This window comes from Petaurus breviceps, unplaced genomic scaffold (genome assembly GCF_028583685.1).
Source record: "Petaurus breviceps papuanus isolate PSGF00001 unplaced genomic scaffold, PetGlider_PUasm1.0 37, whole genome shotgun sequence".
Taxonomy (NCBI): domain Eukaryota; kingdom Metazoa; phylum Chordata; class Mammalia; order Diprotodontia; family Petauridae; genus Petaurus; species Petaurus breviceps.
In genome coordinates this window covers 2,963,899-2,984,411 of record NW_027186296.1, presented here as the reverse complement: position 1 = coordinate 2,984,411, position 20,513 = coordinate 2,963,899, and the positions used below count along the sequence as shown (strand labels likewise).

General features: G+C 35.5%; 1 protein-coding gene across 3 annotated transcripts in view; it reads right to left on the bottom strand.

Annotated features, from left to right (window-relative positions):
* The window catches only part of DPH6 (diphthamine biosynthesis 6), a 499,664-nt gene that overhangs the window by 252,429 nt on the left and 226,722 nt on the right, over positions 1-20,513 (bottom strand). For all 3 annotated transcript variants that reach the window (XM_069097640.1, XM_069097641.1, XM_069097642.1), the window contains exon 8: positions 6,804-6,891. In XM_069097640.1, the coding sequence (XP_068953741.1) occupies positions 6,804-6,891 (88 nt within the window). The remainder of the gene's footprint in view (positions 1-6,803; positions 6,892-20,513) is intronic.

Here is a 20,513-nt window from a genome sequence, read left to right as displayed (position 1 = left end):
AGTCTTCTTTTTGGGGTCTTTTTCAGGAGGTTTCTTTCAACCTCATTTTGCCCTCTAATTCTAAAATATCAGGGCAATTTTCCTTGAGAATTTCTTGAAGGATGATTTCTAGATTCTTTTTTTGATCACAGCTTTCAGGAAGCCCAATAATTTTTAAATGATCTCTCCTGTATCTATTTTCTAGGTCAGTGGTTTTCCCAATGAGATATTTCACATTTCCTTCTATTTTTTCATTTGTTTGGATCTGTTTAATAGTATCTTGATTTCTCATAGAGTCATTAGCTTCCATTTGCTCCAATCTAATTCTGAAGGAATTATTTTCGTCAGTGAGCTTTTAAGATTCCTTTTTCCATCTGGGAAATTCGGCTTTTTAAGGCATTCTTCTCCTCATTGACTTTTTGGGTCTCTTTGGTCATTTGAGTTAGTCTTTTTTTCAAATGCTTTATTAGCTTCTGATTTATATCATTCATTTCTGCCAGATTTTGAGTTACAAATTTCTCCCCGTTTTCCCCCTACCCACTGCCCCCAAATAGCAGTCCCACAGGATATCCCCTCCTCCAATCTACTTCCCTATCTTCTCCCATAACGCTTTCAACTTTTCCAGTGGATCTCTATGCCCCAGTGCCTCTATATCTTATTTCCCAATTACATGTAAAATAGTATTAATAATAGTATATATATTTGAGTATTTGATTTTAAAACTTTGAATTCCAGATTCATTCCCTTCCTCCCTTGTCACCCACCCTTACTGGGAAGATAAGCAGTTCAGTATAGGTTGTACATGTGTGGCTAATGCAAAACAATAACATAGTAGATATATTGTGAAAGACTGACTATATTTCCCTCCCTCCTATCCCACCTCCCACTTGTTCTATTCTCTACTTTGATCCTGTCCCTTTTCAAAGGAGGGTGCTCCCAACTTCCCTCCCCCCCAGGCTGCCCTTCCTTCCATCATCCCCTCTTTCATCCCCTTCCCTACCTACTCTCCTGGGGGGTGAGATACCATATTTAGTGTGTATTTCATTATTTCCTCGAGCCAAATTCAATGGGAATAAGGTTAACCCATTCCCTTTTGCCTTCCTATTCTTCCCCTCCATTGTAACCATTTTCCCTTGCCTCTTCTAAATGAGATAGTTTACCCCATTCTGTCTCTCCCCATCTCCTCTCAATATATTCCTCTCTCACCTCTCAATTTCACCTTTTAAGTATCATCCCTTCCTGTTAAATTGGTCTTGTGCCTTCTATCTATGTATACCTGTAAACATATATACACACATACACATATGTATTCATATGCCCATATACCCTCAAATATAGACGTGTGTGTATATATATATATTTCTATTACCTTGAACTACTGAGAAAAGTTTCCTAAGCTACAATTATTGTTTTTCCATATAGGAATGTTAATAGTTCAACTTTAATAAGTTCCTTATGATTTTTTTTCCCTGTTTACCTTCTCATGCTTCTCTTGCTTCTTGTATCTGAATGTCAAATTTTCTATTCAACTCTGGTTTTTTCAGCAAGAATGCTTGAAAGTTCTCTATTCCACTGAATGACTATATTTTCCCCTGAAACATGATACTCATTTTTCTGGGTAGGTGACTCTTGGTTTTAATCCCAACTCCTTTGAACACTGGAATACCATATTCCAATCCCTTCAATCCCTCAGTGTAGAAGCTGCCAGATCCTGGGTTATCCTGATTGTGTTTCCACAATATTCAAATTGTTTCTTCCTGGCTGCTTGTAATATTCTCTCCTTAATCTGGGAATTCTGGAAACTGGCTATAATATTCCTAGGAGTTTTCTTTTTGGGATCTTTTTCAGGAGGTGTTTGGTGGATTCTTTTAACCTCCATTTTGCCCTCTGGTTCTAAAACATCAGGGCAGTTTTCTTTGAGAACTTCCTGGAGGATGATTTCTAGGTTCTTACTTTGATCACGGCTTTCAGGTAGTCCAATAATTTTAAAATTATCTCTCCTGGATCTATTTTCCATGTCAGTGGTTTTTCCCATGAGATATTTCACATTGCCTTCTATTCTTTCATTTGTTGGCTCTGTTTAAAAGTATCTTGATTTCTCATTAAGGCATTAGCTTCCATTTGCTCCAATCTAATTCTTAAGCAATGATTCTCCTCATTGAGCTTTTGAGAGTCTTTTTCCATCTGGCAAATCTGGCTTTTTAAGACATTCTTCTCCACATTGCCTCTTAGAGCCTCTTTTGCCATTTGAGTTAGTCTATTTTTTAAGTTGTGATTTTCCTCAGTCAGGCTGTTGACTCCCATTTCGTAATTTTCTTGCATTCTTCTAATTTCTCTTCCCAATTTTTCCTCCAATTCTCTTATCTGCTTCTTAAGGTCCTCTATGGCCTGTAACCAGCTTGTATTTTCCTTTGAAGCTTTTGGTGCAGGAGTTCTGACTTCACTGTCTTCCTCCTCCATGCTTTGCTCCTTTTTGTCCCCCAAATAGGAGTCTAATTTTGGAATCTTCTGTCTGCTTTGTTTCCTTTGCCTGGTCATGTCGCCCCTCAGTCACTTGACCCCTGGGCTTTTTGCCACAATAGGACTCTGCCACCAGACAGGGGAGCTTTCCTCCCAAATGCTGGGGTTTTCTCAGCTGCTGGAGGTATTAGATGGATGCCCTCTCTGAGGCCTCCACATGCTCTGGCAAGCTGGACACACACCCCAGGACCTCCACCCTAGACTGCAATCCAGATCCAAGCACGTTAAAGCAAGACCAATTACCCCTCAGACTGGTACTTGGTCTCCCTACACTCTGCAGTCTCGGAGCTGAAGCTGCCATGTGGCGCTGGCTGGCTGTCCTGGAGTCTCAGCGGTTTCTCGCCCCAGGGCCAAAAGCCACGCACTCCCACTTATGGGGTCCCAAAGTCCATACTGCACTGACCTCTCACTTTGTCCTTCGCATCTATGTTTTGACAAATCTGGAAGCAGCCACAGCTGCTGCTGATCTGGAGTCCCTCCAGCCAGTGGCTTGTCAGGCCCACCCTGGGCCTAAAGCCTCAGTGTGGGGCTGGGCTTGGCTCCCAGAGCACTGTGCTGGCTGATTCCTGCTGGCTTGCCGGGCTGTCCTTAGCAGGAGGTTAGCTTCTCTGTGTCATTTTGTGGGTTCTGCAGCTCCAAAGTTTGTTTAGAGTCCCCTTTTACATGGATTGGGGAAGGTGGAAGCCGGAGTCCTGCTTCTACCAAGTTAGTCTATTTTTTAAGGTGCTATTTTCTTCATTCAATTTTTGACTTGCTTTTCATGATTTTCTTGCATCATTCCCATTTTTCTTCACAATTTTTCCTCCAGTTCTCTAACATGATTTTCAAAATCCTTCTTGAGTTCCTCCATGGCCTATAACCAATTCATATTTTTCTTGGAAGTTTTTGGTGCAAGAGTTCTGACTTAGTTGCCTTCCTCCCGGTCCATGCTTTGATCCTTTTTGTCCCCCCCAAAAGATTCTAAAGTTGGATTGCTGTACTTGCTTTGTTTCCTTTGCTTGCTCATGTTGCCACTCAATTACTTGACTTTTGAGCTTTTTGCCATAGTAGAATTCTGCTTCCAGAGGGGAGAGCTTTGTCCTAGATCTTTGGGGTTTTTTCAGCTGCCAAAGCTATTAGTTGGGTGCCCTCTCTGAAGCCCCCACAAGTTCTGGCACCTGCTCATACACCCCAGGACCTCCACCCAAGACAGCGATACAGATCCAGGTAGGTTAAAGCAAGAGTGATTATCCTCTGAATGGTTGCTTGGTCTCCCTACAATCTGCAGGCCAGGAGCTCTGAAGCAGCTAGTCAGCAGGGCCCGCATGGCCACCGTGCCTCTACCAATTCTTGACCCAGGAACAGGGGTTTGACCACACTCCATCCCCATCCAGTTCCAACAGAGTTCCACACTGTCCTTTTACTCTGTCTTTGGTATTTGTGTGTTAATAAGTCTGGAAACCACCACTGATGCTGGTGATCCACTCTCCTGAAGTCAGTTCCAGCTGCTGCTGGTTGGGGCCACCCTGGCGCTAAAATCACGGGCTCACTCAGGGCTGGGCTTCCAGCACTCTGTGATGGACCCTTCTTCTAGGTCTGCCCAGATGCCTTTTTTCTTTCTGTCACTTTGTGGGTTGTGTAGCTCTAAAGTTTGTTTAGAGTCATATTTTATAGGTATTTGAGGTGGTTATTGGGGAGAGCTCACAGAGTTTTCCTACTTCTCCTGCACCATCTTAGGTCCACCCCTTCATTTTGCAATATTCTTAAAATACTAACAATATATACACTCTAACAATATATAAAGTTTAAGCATTTTATGCTATAATCAATATAGGTTCTCCCTTCATGGATGTGCATCATAACACTGCCCTATGCAGACTACATCACTTGCTTGACCTCTCTCAAAATATCAACTATTTATTTAAAATTCAAGTGTTAAGTTTCTAGGCCTCAGATGATGAATACAACACATCACTGTGCTGTACCAGAAAACTTTGTAGCTTGGTATAGTATCTGTCAGACTTCTGTTCAAACAACTTAGCCTTTAATAACCTGGAAAATCCTTCAAACTATAATGAGACATGGGAGTAAAATTTTAGTGAAGGGTAACCTAACATTTCATAATGGTTAATTTTACCTTCTAATTTGGTTGAAATATTTATCAATGAGAGATCAAAGAAGTAAATGAAGTGAATTCCAATGATGGATAGTATAGTGTGTTTGTTCAGTATTTTTTTAGTTGTGTCTGATTCTTTGCAACCGCATTTGGGATTTTCTTGGCGAAGATACTGGAGTAGTTTGCCATTTCCTTTTCCAGCTCATTTTTGACATGAGGAAACTGAGGAAAACAGGGTTAAGTGATTTGCCCAGGGTCACACAGCTAGTAAGTGTCTGAGGTCAGATTTGAACTCAGAAGGTTGCAAGGCCCAGTGCTCTATCCACGGTGCCACCTAGTTGTCATGGTTATAGTATAATATTAAAAAATTATGGCAGGAAAACATGTTTTCCTGATGAAACATATAAAGTAGAAATGACTTCAAAATATAACAATTAAGCTAGTAAGGATTTGAAGGAGACATAAATAATGTATGATATCAATAAAAAAGCATATCAAAGCAATTCATTGTTATTTTGGGACTAGTATCACTAGATCTGTTCATAAGTTTGGAATGGTAATAGGATATTGATAAAATTTCTCATATAATAAGAAATAACACAAAAGTGTCAAAGAAAGCTCAGCCAAGATGAATTCTTTCCACATGATGCATGTAATTATTCAGAATTTTATAAAGCTGAATTTTATTATCAATTGTAAGATAATAAGCAAGAATAAATAATATTTTTTGTTTTACCAAGAACTTTAGAACACTTCAGAATTAAATATGGATGCAACAAAAGTAATAAATTTGGTGAAATTAAATGTTTATTATTTTACTCTCATCTTAAATGCTATTGCACAGTGATGACTATATTCCAATAGAGATAATAAACTGGACAGAGAAGAGAGAAAGAATAGCATTTTGATGAAATAGAAGATAGTGTAGGAGAGAGAAATGGGAAGAAGAAAAGAGGTAATAACCAAAGAGAGTCAAGTGTTTATGACCCCTAAATTACACAGGAATTTATTGATGTAAATGAAAAGTGAAGAGATTGGTGGTATTAGTGAATACAATACTCAGTTTCACAATATGAAATTAAAGTTCCATTAAAGAACATACATGAAAATAATTTCTTCTGCAGAATGTACAGATTTCTATGTAATCCAGAAAAAAAGATACTGAAAATAAAAAGCTAAAAAAGGAGTAAAGAGCATTGTACATAGAAATGTCAGTTGAAGTAAATCATTTGTGCCAATGTATTTCAATCATTATGCATATAATTAGTTGCCACCTATTTGTCAGTCAGGCATTGGGGATTTTGAAAATTTTAAAAACTAAATCTAAATGTGAATCAGTGCCTTTGAGCATCTGGCCATTCTGTAAGCAGGAACTTGAAGGTTTGCTTAGAACAGGCCTTGTTTTGTTGTAAGGGATGTAAGGGGAGAAGAGGACAAATGGATAAAGTTTACAGTAAATATGCATATAGAACACTAAAATATCTACTTGAAAGTTGAAATACTAAAGGTGAAAGTGCATGGTAGATGGCAAAAATGGTCTGAAAAAAAGGTCACATGTTTTGAATTATCTGAAATGTACATATAAACACAAACAGGAGAAACTATTGGGTATCTAAGCCCTACCAAGCAAACCATACAGGGAACGGAGAAGTTTCTGAAGCAGCCTTTTTTGATGCTGAAGCACAAACCCAAGACAGATCAATTTCCAGTGTGATTAGAGGCCTAATTGTGGTGGTTTTACAATATTAGAACTCAAACTGAAAAAGCCTAGGGAGATAGATGGACATGGGGTACAATTCTGGGTCATCTTCCAGGGGGAGGTGGCACATTCAAATAAATCGGCAGATACAACAAAGGGAGAACACACTGGAGACTACTCTCTTTATAGATTACTATCCTTACACTTACTACCTCCTTAGCTTCTCTCTTCTCTTCTCCAGCCTTTCCAAGCTAGCCATGTTATGCTGACAATGTTCCCTGGTTTTCTAAGAGAAACCTGAAAGTACCAAGTTCCTTGAAGAAGTTTCTCTAAACCAACCCCTTTCCTTTCCCCCTCCCAAGCTCTTTATTGTATTTAACTTTTTGTTTATAGATTATTTGATATCAAGTATCTGGAAAAAGTATTTAAAATAACTGAGTTCCCTCCTTGCATTCAGATAATTTATTCACATGTAGATAAGTGCAAGTACAAAAATCCAAAAAGGCTTACCTTTTCTTCTAAATGTAATTCTAAAAAACGAAGGTAAGCCACAGGTGCAAAGGCATCAGCTGAATGCAAAACTACTTCTGATGAATCCCTGAAATAGAGAAATGACATCAATGGAATTTATTTATCATGCATTTGCTAACCTTGCAGGGTATGTTGAGGATTTCTTTCTCCTACTTGCTATGGGGCACCAACAAATCTTTTTTCATGCTCCTTCCCCCATTTATAATAACATCTAACATCTAATTTGCATAAATCAGTAATTAGTTTTGAAACATTGGGATTTTAAGTCTACATAGAGAAATGAATTTATCTTTGTAAAGTAACTAGGTTCATTTAAAAAGCCCCAAATACTGAATTTCAAACCCATATTCTATTTCTTTTCACAAATTCGTTGGTAAAGCATAAACATTAAACAATGGTGCTTTACTTTCATTACTCTTTTCATTTTGAATTCCTACAGTGTTTCACTGAAAATCTCAATTATCCTCCACAAAAGCAATACCAGTGATGGTTTTAAGTTCTCTATGAACTTTTCACACTGCAGTATCATTGCTATTAAAACTGATTGCCTGACACTGTAATTACCACATTCAGGTAAAATGGTATGAACTGCTGGCACCATATGGATACATGTAAAATACTCAAATTTTATCAAAGTTACCCTTTAAAGATATGAATAACTAGCATTATGCATAAAGTCTTAATAACTAGGCATTTTTTAAAAAACTTGTCTTTTCTATAAGAGTTATTCTGGTTCACATTTCAAAATAATTTTTTAAATATAAAAATCATTTCCCTTTCCTTAATATTATAGGAACCAATATTATTTTTATATAATGCAAAGGTTTTAAAAATAGTATCATAATATAAAAATCTGATATCACTTTGTTCTTCATCACTGATGTTAAAGATTTCTTGATAGAACTTATATTACTAAAATGCATTAGTGGGAACAGTAGAAACTCCAGACATATTGGCTCCAAAGTGTTAAATTTAAATTTAAAATTTTATGAGCAGAGTCTGCTTTCTTCCAACTCACCACAGGTTCTGAGATGGATAATACCTATTTTTGACGGTATAACTCATTATTCAAATATTACTCATGGAAGCATACTTAATACTAAAAATGTTCTTACTGCTAAAAGAAATTTTTAGAGTGGCTCCCATAAAATGAAAACAAACCAAATAAAACAAAAATTACTCTTCTTACATCTTGAGAGAAATAGAAAATAAAATAAGTGGGCTTCCTGAGTAACTATTATTATGTTAAAGTGCTATGGAGAAATACAAAGCCTAGACATGACAGGGTTAAGTTCTCTGCCAGAGAAGTTAGAGGTCAGAGGCATCATTAAGTGAATTCAGGTACTTAAAACCTTCCAGGCCCTTTTCTCCATACTTACCACCTGTTTTTCTAAATTTTTGGCAGTGTGTAAACTTGACTACTTATATACCTTTAGCTTCTCCTACACAATTCTCTGGTAATAACTGGTTTGACTTAAATGGGCTTAGGAGGAGCACCTATTTCACAGGGTTGCTTTGAGGATCAAACGAGATTGTATGTAAGTGTGCATGCAAGTATGTGTATATGCATGTAATAGGGTGTCATTAAAGTCTTAGTACATTTTAAATATTTAGTAGCTATGTGTATGTCTACATACATATATGTGTTTATATGTAATTTTGCAAACTTTAAAGAATTTAATAAATGTTAATAACCTTACTCACAACTCCTATATTCTTGACCTTAACTCCAGATTATTTACATTTATAAGCCACAATTTCTTCAGCTACTCTAAAGGGCAGTCACTTTTTTTTTTTCAGTCTTTTGCTACCAGAAAAATTACTATGATAAATGTTTTGGCAGATATGGGACCCTTCCTTTAGCTGTGATCTCCTTGGGGTAATATGCATAGCAGCAAATTTCCCAAGTCAAAAGGCAAAAAGAGTTTACTGACTTTGCTGTTGTAATTCCAAAATTATTTCCAGAATAGTTGGATCAATGCAGAGCTCTATCAGGATAGTCCTAATATACCTGTCTTCTCAAACAGGCCCTCCAAAATTTATCCTTTTTATCATCTTTGCCATTTGAGGAGTGAAATAATATTTCATAGTTGTTTTAAATTGCACTTCTCTTATTACAGAAAGGAATATTTCTTGGAGCTGTTGATAATTTGCACATTTTCCCCAAAACCATAGATGTTGGTCTAAAAATATTGTTGCCAAAATGCTTGAAACTTTCCCCACCCCATTCTTGTTTGACAGGAGGAGTACTTCCCTCAGTTCTTTGGGTTCATGGCTTTTATCAAAGGGCTACTCAATTCATCTTCTTCATTGAGGATTTGATTATCCAGTCTATTTACAGATCTTCTATGTTTTTTAACAACTACCAAATAGCTGCTGATAATTACTGCTTTATTATATATAATATTATATAGATCTATATTATATAGATCAGTTAATATTAAGACTTTATTCCTACTTTAAAAAAGCATCATTTATCTTGAGATTTTTTTGAACATTTGTTCCTTCACATGAATTTTGTTACTTTGTGCAGTTTTAAAAAGTAATCTTAAAAATCTTAAAAAGTAAATATAAAAAGTAAAAAAATAATGGATTGGTAAAGCACTTAATTTAGGTTGAATCATTTTAAGTATGCTTCCAAACAATTTATAAGCAAAAAAAAAATTCTATAATGATTTAAAGTCTTTCTTAATTTCTGTAAACACTGTTTTGTCGTGGGATTTATGTAGGTACTGCTGATGTCTTGGGAGTTAAACTTATATATTTTATAGTTATTTTGTCCTTTTCCTGGATATCTCTTCTGGAGTTTTATTATTAATATGCAAGAAAGAAGATGGCTTTAATGAATTTATTTTTCATACTGCTACTTTACTAAGTTGATTAATTTTTTGAAATAGCTTTTCACAGAATCTCTGGAATTCACTAACTATATCATCATGTTTCCTACAAATATAAAATAATTTTAAATCCTATTTGGCCTATGTTTTCATCCTGAATTTCTTCTTTTTGTCTCACTGTTATGATTAGCTTTTAAAGTACTATGTCAAATAACTATTAAAAAAATGAATACATTTGTTTACCAGACCTTGATCTTGCCAGTAAAGCTTAAACTGTTTCTCCATTATAAATGTTAGTTCTTAGTTTTAGATACTCTTGTTAAAATTTTAAAAGAGCCTTTTATTCCTATGATTTTTAAAAATTATTTAAACATAAATTACTGCTACATTTTGTCAGTTTTTCTGCATCTAATGAACTACATGCGATTGTTTTTATTTTTGCTATTAATATGATCTGTTATATTTAGTATTATTAATGTTAAATACACAATCTGTTTTCTTAGTAAAAACTGTCCTCACTGAATAATTTTTATAAAATCCTACTATAGTCTTTTTGATAATCACTTATTCAATATTTTAAAATTAATAATCATTAGTGACTTTTTATCCTATTATTTTCTTTCTCTGCTTTGTCATGGGTTTGGATATCAGGATGATATTCATCTTATAGAAATATGGTAAGGTACCTGAATACCATGTTTTGGCATTTAGCTCATGTGGCAAGGGGTAATTTTCCTTTAAGACAGTGGTGTCAAACTAAAATTGAAACAGATCCTGGGACTCCATACTGATGTAGAAAAATAGTACAAACTAACATTTTCTGTGTTTTATTGCATTTTTATTTATTTTGTTAAACATTTCCCAATTACATTTTAAGCTAGTTCTGGCTACCTTAAAATTCTGAGGGCTGTATGCAACCTACCTGTGTACTATGAGATTGACACCTATACTTTATGAAACTGGAAGGATTCACTTGTAAACCTATATAGACCTTGAACTAATTTATGGATTTCTCAGTTTCTCTTTTTGATGTTAGGTTGCTTAGACTCTCTATTTATTATTCTGTTAAGTAGGAGTATTAACTATTTAAGTAAATATTCACCCATTTCGTTTGTTATCAATTTTGATGATATAACATAGCTACATTAGTTGCTGACAAATCCCTTTATTCCTTTTATATTTGTCATGAATTCTTATTTTGATTTTTTTAACTTAGTTACTTTTTAAAAATTGTCTAATAATTTATGTTTTTTTAATCTAAAAAACTACTGGCCATTAGTTTTGTCATCTGAATGGTTTTATTTTCCATTTTACTTTTTTGTTTTCAAGATTTCTATTTTTCTGTTTTGGAACTGTTGATTTCTAGTTTTTAGCATCAAACATCTAATTCACTGATATGTTTAAAGATACGATTTTCTGCCTAAGGACTGCTTTACCTACATCTTACAAATGAAAGTATGCAGTCATTTTGTTATAATTTTTTCTATAATTATTTGTTTCTATTTCTTCTTGTTTGTTCCTCTCAGTCTTTAGTACAATACTGTTTTGATATTTTTTATTGCATTGTGATCTCTAAGGGATGTGCTTAATATTTCTTGGGTTTATGAATTAAGTCCTAGTAAATGTTAAATATTTATTAAAATGTCATAGAATATTGAAAAATAGGTATATTCCTAAAGATTACCATTCAATTTTCACCAAATATTTATCATGTATAAATATTCAAATATTCTATTTAGAGCCTTAAACTCTTTATTGGTAGTTTTTAAGATAGACAAAAGCAGTCTTGTGAAGACTATGTATCCTTTCTTAGAATAATATTTTTAAATGAATAAAATAAAATTTTTTAAAAAAGCAACTTCATGGATTCTATATAGAGAACTTCTGATCTGGAAGGGATTTGTCCAGGAGTGCAGCAGAGAAGAGCATTCCAGGCAAGAAGCGTTTAAATCTAGTGCAGAAAAGCCTAATCCTGAATAGGGTGTGGGAACAGGTGCCAAATGGCAGCTTTGTCATCCCCTGCTCAATTCTGAATAACAGATTCAGAGTATGTTGAAGAGGGTTCACACTGAGGAATAGATGCAAATAGTATCCTGCATACTATGCAAGAAACAAATTCAGATGCAAATAACCACTGTGTGGCTCTGACCCCAGGAATGGAGAGGGATCTCAGTTCCAGGTTCTAGCTCAATATGAAACTTAAAGAAGAATAGTCAGAGCAGAATTCCCAGACCAAAGTGAAGCCTACAGTATTGTCACTGAATCAAAAGAATCCAGCAGCAGTCTCCTGTTGTTCAAAACCCAAACTCAGTTCAGGAATTTGTAAAGCTGAGACCAGGGAGGGGGAAACAATTAGACTTGCTCAGGATCAGAACACTTTGGAAACACTGAAAGTTTAGATGTCCCCATTGTGAGCTCTCTCTGAGATCCTGGAATAACAAAACACCCAACATCCTAAGAAAGCATAAGAATCCACCCAGATTGTACCTCCAGAAGTGAAAAAGAGATTGACTTTAACGTGAATTTTGAAGTCAAGATGTAGGTAAAAGTAAATGAAAACAACAAAAAAAGAATTACACCATAGAAAGTTATTATGGTGATAGAGACACTCAAGATAGAAACCCAGAAGAACTGAATGACTTTATATCTACAAGCAAAACTTCTGAGAAAAACACAATATATGCTCAAATTAAACTAGAATTCCTAGAAGAGATTAAGCAAGTGTTAAAAAAAAGAGATAAAAAATTTTTATATATAAAATGAGAGCTCTAGAGGAAAAAAAAATTGGAAAAGAAATAAAAGCTATGGGAGAATTAGAAGGAGAATTAACAGCCTGGCACAAGAAATATAAAATCATATCTAAGCAGCAAATTCTCTGAAAATCAGAATGGCCCAAATAGAAGCTAACAAATCCATAAGAAAAAAAGATACTTAAAACAAAGTCAAAAGACTGAAAATAGAGAAGAAAATATAAGGCATCTAATTGCAAAAATAACTGACCTGGAAAACAAATCAAGGAGAGATAACTTAAGAATCATTAGACTATTTGAAAGTCAAAATTAAATAAAAAGAGCTTGAATATCATACTTCAAGAAATCATAAAACAAAACTGCCCATATCTCTTAAAATCAATGGATGAAGTGAAATAATCTACTATTACCTCCTAAAGAAACTCCAAAATAAAAACTCCAAGGAACCTCCAAAATCCAGAGTTTCCAGGCAAAAGGAAAAAAAATACTAGAAACAGACAGAAAGAAAGAATTCAAGTCCTGAGGAGACCCAGTGAAGATCACATAAAACACCATTAGTTAGCCACCATTATAAAGAAGAGAACTTGGAATACAATAGTTCAGAAGGTAAATGATATAGCCTTACAATCCACTTTCTGACAGAGATTAAAGATTCAGAAGAAGACATTATCTATCTATCAATCTACAAACATAAATATATATAGATGCATATATACATACACATCTAAATCTAACTGAATGACAGGGTCAAAGCAGAAATGTTTTGACTATACATGTTTGCAAGTGAGATTTTGTTTATTTCATTCTTAGTTGTGAGTAAGGAGGGAAGGTGGATTTTTGATGTTTTAAAAAAATGCAATTTAAATTTTTAAAAATTGAAGATAAGGGTGGTAGGTATGGTTAAATAATTAGTCTATATGAAAAAAGATATTGTCTATATGAAAAAGATTTTCAACTTTTAGTATACACAAATTCTAAATGAGTCAAAAAAGTAACATGACAGTCAAAGTAAAATAGAAAATACTTTCTTTAGCTACATTAAGGTAGACATGGTGACTAGGATGGAGGATGTAATAGTTAATGCTATAGAAAATTCACATTTGCTGCATTATTATTTAATTGAGAAAAGGAAAAGAACCCATTTAGTACTTATATGCTATGTGTTTTAGTGGAACCTTTAATCATGATGTGATCTCTCTGTTTATCCTTTTTTAGTCACATCTATTTTAATTCCCATCTTTTCTGGGATCATAATTACCCTCCCCCCCTACTTTTATGCATTCAGCTGAGGCAAAGGAGAACTGGACAGAGCACTGGAATTGTAGTTAAGGAGACCTGAGTTCAAATTGGGCCCCAGAAATGAGCTGTTCGACTCTGGGCAAGTCACTTAATTTTTGTTTCCTAAGTCTGCATCATTTGTAAAATGGGGATAATAATAGTTCCTACCTTCCAAGGTTGTTTTGAGGACCAAATAGGGTGACATTTGTAAAGAGCTTTGAAATTTTTAAAGCACTAAATAAATGTTTGCTATTGTTACCATCATAATTATTCTTGTCCCTGTTCTATTCTTTCTCCACACTATTTTCTTTGATCAAATAATGAGTTCTTGGGGGTTCAAGTATTATCACTACAAATAAAATTCAGAAATCTATAAAGATAGATCTAATGTGGCTCATGAACTTCAGTCATATATTACTAATGAACTATTAGACATATCCCTGTGTATGTTCCATAAGCCATTCAAATTTAATATGTCCAAGACAGAATTTCTAAACTCATACATTTTCTAACTTTACATATACCTATTGAGGGCACCACCACCTTCCTAATCACATAGGTTATATACTTAGAATGATATTTGATGTTCCTCTAGTTCTCATCCTCCCTTCCCAAATCCAAATAGTTACTAAGTCTTACTAACTACCAGCAAATCCCTTCTCTACATTTTATATAACAACTAAGTTTACCTACCTGATCACATGTAAATCGGATGAATGTTATACCTACTTCTAGTCTTTTCTCTTTCCAATTCATCTTTTACAGTTGCCAAAGTAATTTTCCAAAGGCAGAGATCATGTTACTTCTCTTGTCAAAAATTTTCTAACTGTCCCTACTAATCCAAATCAGAACTTTTACTATAACTTAAAGTCTTAGAGATGTAATTCAGGACTGAGAAGCAAAGTGACTTGCTCAAGGTCATACAATCAGTATATGTTAGAGAAAGAATGAAACCTAGGTCTTCCTAACTCCAAAGTCAGATGTCTATTCACTATGCTATGCTGCCTTGATATAAAGGGTCATAACATAATAAAATTAAAAGAAAACTGAAGTAGGTACCCTGAACAACCATGGCTAGAACGAAAATTCCTCATCAAAAAAGAGACAGCACATTATAAGATATAAGATAATTCTAATTACCCCACAATTAATAACTTATACAGTAACAAAATCAATGCAACTAGAATAAGAAGAGATATGGTCAAGTGGGAAAAATATTTGCTTTAAACATATGTACAGTTGATAGCCATATAAGACCAAGAGTTCAAAATAAAACTTTTCAAAGGAGAGAAACATTTTGAAGAAATTACAAACTATCAAAAATGATATGAAAGGGGGCAGAGTCAGGATGGCAGAGTAGAAGCAGGACCACCCCGCTGCTCCAGCTTCTACCTTCCCAATCCATGTAAAAAGGGGACTCTAAACAAACTTGGAGCTATAGAACCCACAAAGTGACACAGAAAAGCTAACCTCCTGCTGAGGACAGCCTGGCAAGCCAGCAGGAATCGGCCAGCACAGTGCTCTGGTAGCCACACCCAGACCCACACCGAGGCTTTAGGCCCAGGGTGGGCCTGACAAGCCACTGGCTGAGGGACTCCAGATCAGCAGCAGCTGTGGCCGCTTCCAGATTTGTCAAAACATAGATGTGAAGGACAAAGTGAGAGGTCAGTGCAGTCTGGACTTTGGGACCCAGTAAGTGGGAGTGTGTGGCTTTTGCCCCTGGGGCGAGAAACCGCTGAGACTCCAGCACAGCCAGCCAGTGCCATATGGCAGCTTCAGCTCCTGGCCTGCAGAGTGTAGGGGGACCAAGCACCAGTCTGAGGGGTAATCGCTTTTGCTTTAACCTGCTTGGATCTGGATTGCAGTCTAGGGTGGAAGTCCTGGGGTGTGTGTCCAGTTTGCCAGAGCACGTGGAGACTTCAGAGAGGGCACCCATCTAATACCTCCGGCAGCTGAGAAAACCCCAGCATTTGGGAGGAAAGCTCCCCTGTCTGGTGGCAGAGTCCTACTGTGGCAAAAAGCCCAGAGGTCATGTGACTGAGGGGCGACATGACCAGGCAAAGGAAACAAAGCAGACAGAAGATTCCAACATTATTCTCCTATTTGGGGGACAAAAAGGAGCAAAGCATGGAACAGGAGGAAGACAGTGAAGTCAGAACTCCTGCACCAAAAGCTTTAAAGGAAAATACGAGCTGCTTACAGGCCATAGAGGACCTTAAGAAGCAGTTAAGATAAGTGGAGGAAAAATTGGGAAGAGAAATGAGAAGAATGCAAGAAAATTACAAAATGGGAGTCAACAACCTGACTGAGGAAAATCACAACTTAAAAAATAGACTAACTCAAATGGCAAAAGAGGCTCTAAAAGGCAATGAGGAGAAGAATGCCTTAAAAAGCCAAATTTGCCACATGGAAAAAGACTCTCAAAAGCTCAATGAGGAGAATCATTGCTTCAAAATTAGATTGGAGCAAATGGAAGCTAATGACTTTATGAGAAATCAAGATGCTGTTAACAGAGCCAAACAAATGAAAGAATAAAAGGCAATGTGAAACATCTCATGGGAAAATCCACTGATCTGGAAAATAGATCCAGGAGAGATAATTTTAAAATTATTGGACTACCTGAAAGCCACGATCAAAGTAAAAACCTAGAAATCATCCTCCAGGAAGTTCTCAAAGAAAACTGCCCTGATGTTTTAGAACCAGAGGGCAAAATCAAGGTTGAAAGAATCCACCAATCACCTCCTGAAACAGATCCCAAAAGAAAACTCCTAGGAATATTATAGCCAGTTTCCAGAATTCCCAGATTAAGGAGAGAATATTACAAGCAGCCAGGAAGAAACAATTTGAATATTGTGGAAACACAATCAGGATAACCCAGGATCTGACAGCTTCTACATTGAGGGATTGAAGGGATTGGAATATGATATTCTGGTTTTCAAAGGAGCTGGGATTAAAACCAAGATTCACCTACCCAGCAAAACTGAGTATCATGTTCCAGGGGAAAATATGGTCATTCAGTGGAATAGAGGACTTTCAAGCATTCTTGCTGAGAAAAACGAGAGTTGAATAGGAAATTTGACATTCAGATTCAAGAAGCAAGAAAAGCATGAGAAGGTAAACAGGGAAAAAAAATCATAAGGAACTTATCAAAGTTGAACTATTAACATTCCTACATGGAAAAACAATAATTGTAACTGAGGAAACTTTTGTCAGTATGAAAATAGTTGAAGGGAATAGAAATATATATATATATATATGTCTATATATGAGCATATGAATACATATGTGTCTGTGTGTATATATGTTTACAGATATCGATAGATAGAGGGCACAGGACCAATTTAATAGGAAGGGATAATACTTAAACGGTGAAATTAAGAGGTGAGAGAGGAATATAATGAGAGAAGATGGGGAGAGACAGAAAGAGGTAAACTATCTCATATAAAAAAGGCAAGGGAAAATGGTTACAATGGAGGGGAAGAATAGGAAGGCAAAAGGGAATGGGTCAACCTTATTCTCATTGAATTTGGCTTGGGGAGGGAATGAAATACACAATAAATAGGGTATTTCACCCTACAGGAGAGTAAGGGGGAAGGGGATGAGAGGGGGATGATGGAAGGGAGGGCAGGCTGGGGGGGAGGGAAGTTGGAAGCACCCACTTTTGAAAAGGGACAGGATCAAAGTAGAGAACAGAACAAGTGGGAGGTGGGATAGGAGGGAGGGAAATATAGTCAGTATTTTACAATATATCTACTATGTTATCATTTTGCATTAGCTACACATGTACAACCTATACTGAACTGCTTATCTTCCCAGTAAGGGAAGGGAATGAATCTGGAATTCAAAGTTTTAAAATGAAATACTCTAATACATTATATATATATACATATATATATATACATATATATATATATATATATATATATACTATTATCAATACTATTTTACATGTAATTGGGAAATAAGATATATAGGCGCATAGAGATCCACTGGAAAAGTCGAAAGGCATATGGGAGAAAATATGGGATAGAGCAGATTGGAAGAGGGGATATCCTGTGGGACTGCTATTTTGGGGCAGCGGGTAGGGGAAAAACAGGGAGAAAATTTGTAACTTAAAATCTGGCGGAAATGAATGGCGTGAATCAGAAGTTAATAAAGCATTTGAAAAATTAAAATTTTAAATTTTAAAAAATGATATGAAAGATTACCCCAAATTACTGATAAAATAAATAAAAATTAATACACACAACTCAAAGGGTCAGAGATGATATAGATGTTAATATTTAATGTTAGAGTGGCTGTGGGGAGATAGGCACACTATTTTGCTGTTGATGGTTTTGTGAATTGTTCCAAACATTCTGTTAAACAATATGAACTATGTGGGAGAAAAGTCACTACTGTTCATACTACTTGACTCAGAGATCTCATTCCTGGGCATAGACTTCAAGAAGGTCAAAGAGAGAAAGCAAAATAATGATAATAAATTTTTTTTGTTTGTTTTAGCAAGAAACTAGAACCAAAGTAGGTATCCATCAAATGAGGGATGTTTGACAAAATTGTTTTATGTGAATGTTAATGGAATCTTATTGTATAGTTAGAAATGATGATCACGAAGAATCCAAAGAAATATGAAAAGGCCTTGATGAACTGATATAGGATAAAGGAAGGAGAATAAGGAGTTCAATACAATGACTATGAAAGCACAAGACAAAAACAACTTCAATAGGCAGCTAACCTCTAATTAACTGTAATGGCCAAGCCTGATGCAGAAGAACCAATAATGAAATACATTTTCTCTTGCTAAAGAAGTGAGGGATTATGAATGTAGCATTTGGCATATGATGTCAGATGAAGTCTATCTATTCAATTTAAATGTTTTTGTTAATACAAAAAAGATTGGGGGCAGCACTTCAGGGGAATGGTGGTGGTATAAAATCAAAATCTATCAATAGAACAAAAACACTGCTTCTACGAAAAAGAAAGAAAATGGTCTTCTCATAATTATAAATTGCGTCTAATGTGTGATTATTCTGGTCTGTAGAACACTCACTGGTGGTTTGCTGATTGTGGAATGCAACTCTAATTTCAGAAACAACAGGGGGAGTGTGGTGGTTAAATTGGTCTCATTAATGCATTCCAAGTTATGAGTTTTAGACATTACCCAACTTAAGGTGTATTGGTCAAGGCACAATTATGGGGAATACATGAACATTTTTTAGGTCACAGGATCTGTGAGATGAAATAAATATTTTATTTAGTTTTCCCTCTCCAAAATTCTCCTCAAAATAGCAGATATAGATCTGCAGCTAAAACCTGACCTTCCAGGGTTAGCACCAGTTTGGAAATCTGCATTAACTCCTTAAACATGTTGGATGTACTGTGAGTAAGTACACACAAGGAAACAGTGGGAGAAGATGTGAAATTATAGTATCCAGGAAACAACAACAAAAAAATGCCAGTTATTTAGCAATTTCTCTTTTTGCTGCTATAATCTCTGCCTGGTTTGGCTAGCACCATGCTAACATATAGATTCCTCACTATACTCTAAATGATACAAATATATTTCTGGAAACACCAAATATTATTGATTCAGTAATTGTCTTCCTCAATATCATTCATGTAACCGATTAAATTGCTATATTGCTAAACTGCTTCAATAATAAACATAATACAAAAACTCAGTTCACAAAGTACATCCTCTATGCAGCCTCTTTTAATGAGCCAGATGTGACTACTCTTTCCTCTCAACTTCTGCTATACTTTGCTGGCACCACTTTTATGGCACTTCTTACATGTGTACAAGTTTCATATTCACTAGTTAATAAGATATGTGTTGTACATATTCTATCTTTATACCGTCTAGGACAAAACACGGCACAGAGAAGCACTTAAATAATTCAAGAAACCCCACTTGAATGAAAAAAAATTGGTCTTGCCCAATGGTAAAGCAAACATTGTACGGGCAGCTAGCTGGCACAGTAAATAGAGCATTGGCCCTGGAGTCAGGAGGACCTGAGTTCAAATCTAACTTCAGACACTTAACACTTACTAGCTGTGTGACCTTGGTCAAATCACTTAACCCCAATTGCCCTGCCTTCCCCCTTCCACAAGCAAAAAAAAAAAAGAACGAAAGAAAAAATGCTGTGGCAATCTTTCACAAGGTGAAGAAAATTTTATAATGCATCTATCTGAGACATTTTCTAAATTCTTACATAGAATTTCATGTCTTGTTAATATCAATATTTTATTAAAAGGCATGTATAAAGGAATATATTAAAAATAAACTGGAGCTGTTTAATTAGTTGGGTTTTTTTAAATCAAGTATGATTCCAACAATTTTTTCTAGGGAAAGGTATACCCTTACATAAAAGGAAGCTAAGTTTTTCTCTTAATACATATTTAGAACTACATTATATAGAACATGGAAACATATCAAAATGAACAACATACCTTCATTTCTTTATCACAATTTTGCTAAATGATAGAAAAGAAATATTATTCTGGGTATACTTGAGAAACTTAAGGCAAAGTTTACATGTGAAAACACTGCCAAGTAATTTAAGGAAAACATTTAGTATTACCATTTCAAGTTGCTAAAGCCAAAAAGGGGGAAAAAGATGGAGTTAATGGAACCCACAGGCTACTGATGTGGCAGTTTATCAAATGTAGCTGTAATGAAAGATAAATAATACAGGCGATTCACACTTCATGAAAGGATAAAAGTGTCAGTGTGTAGGTACCAGTTTTACTGCAGGCCATAATCAGCAAGTAAACCAAAGTGCAATGTCTAAAAAGTTTATAGCATTCTATGAAGGCCTCATCTT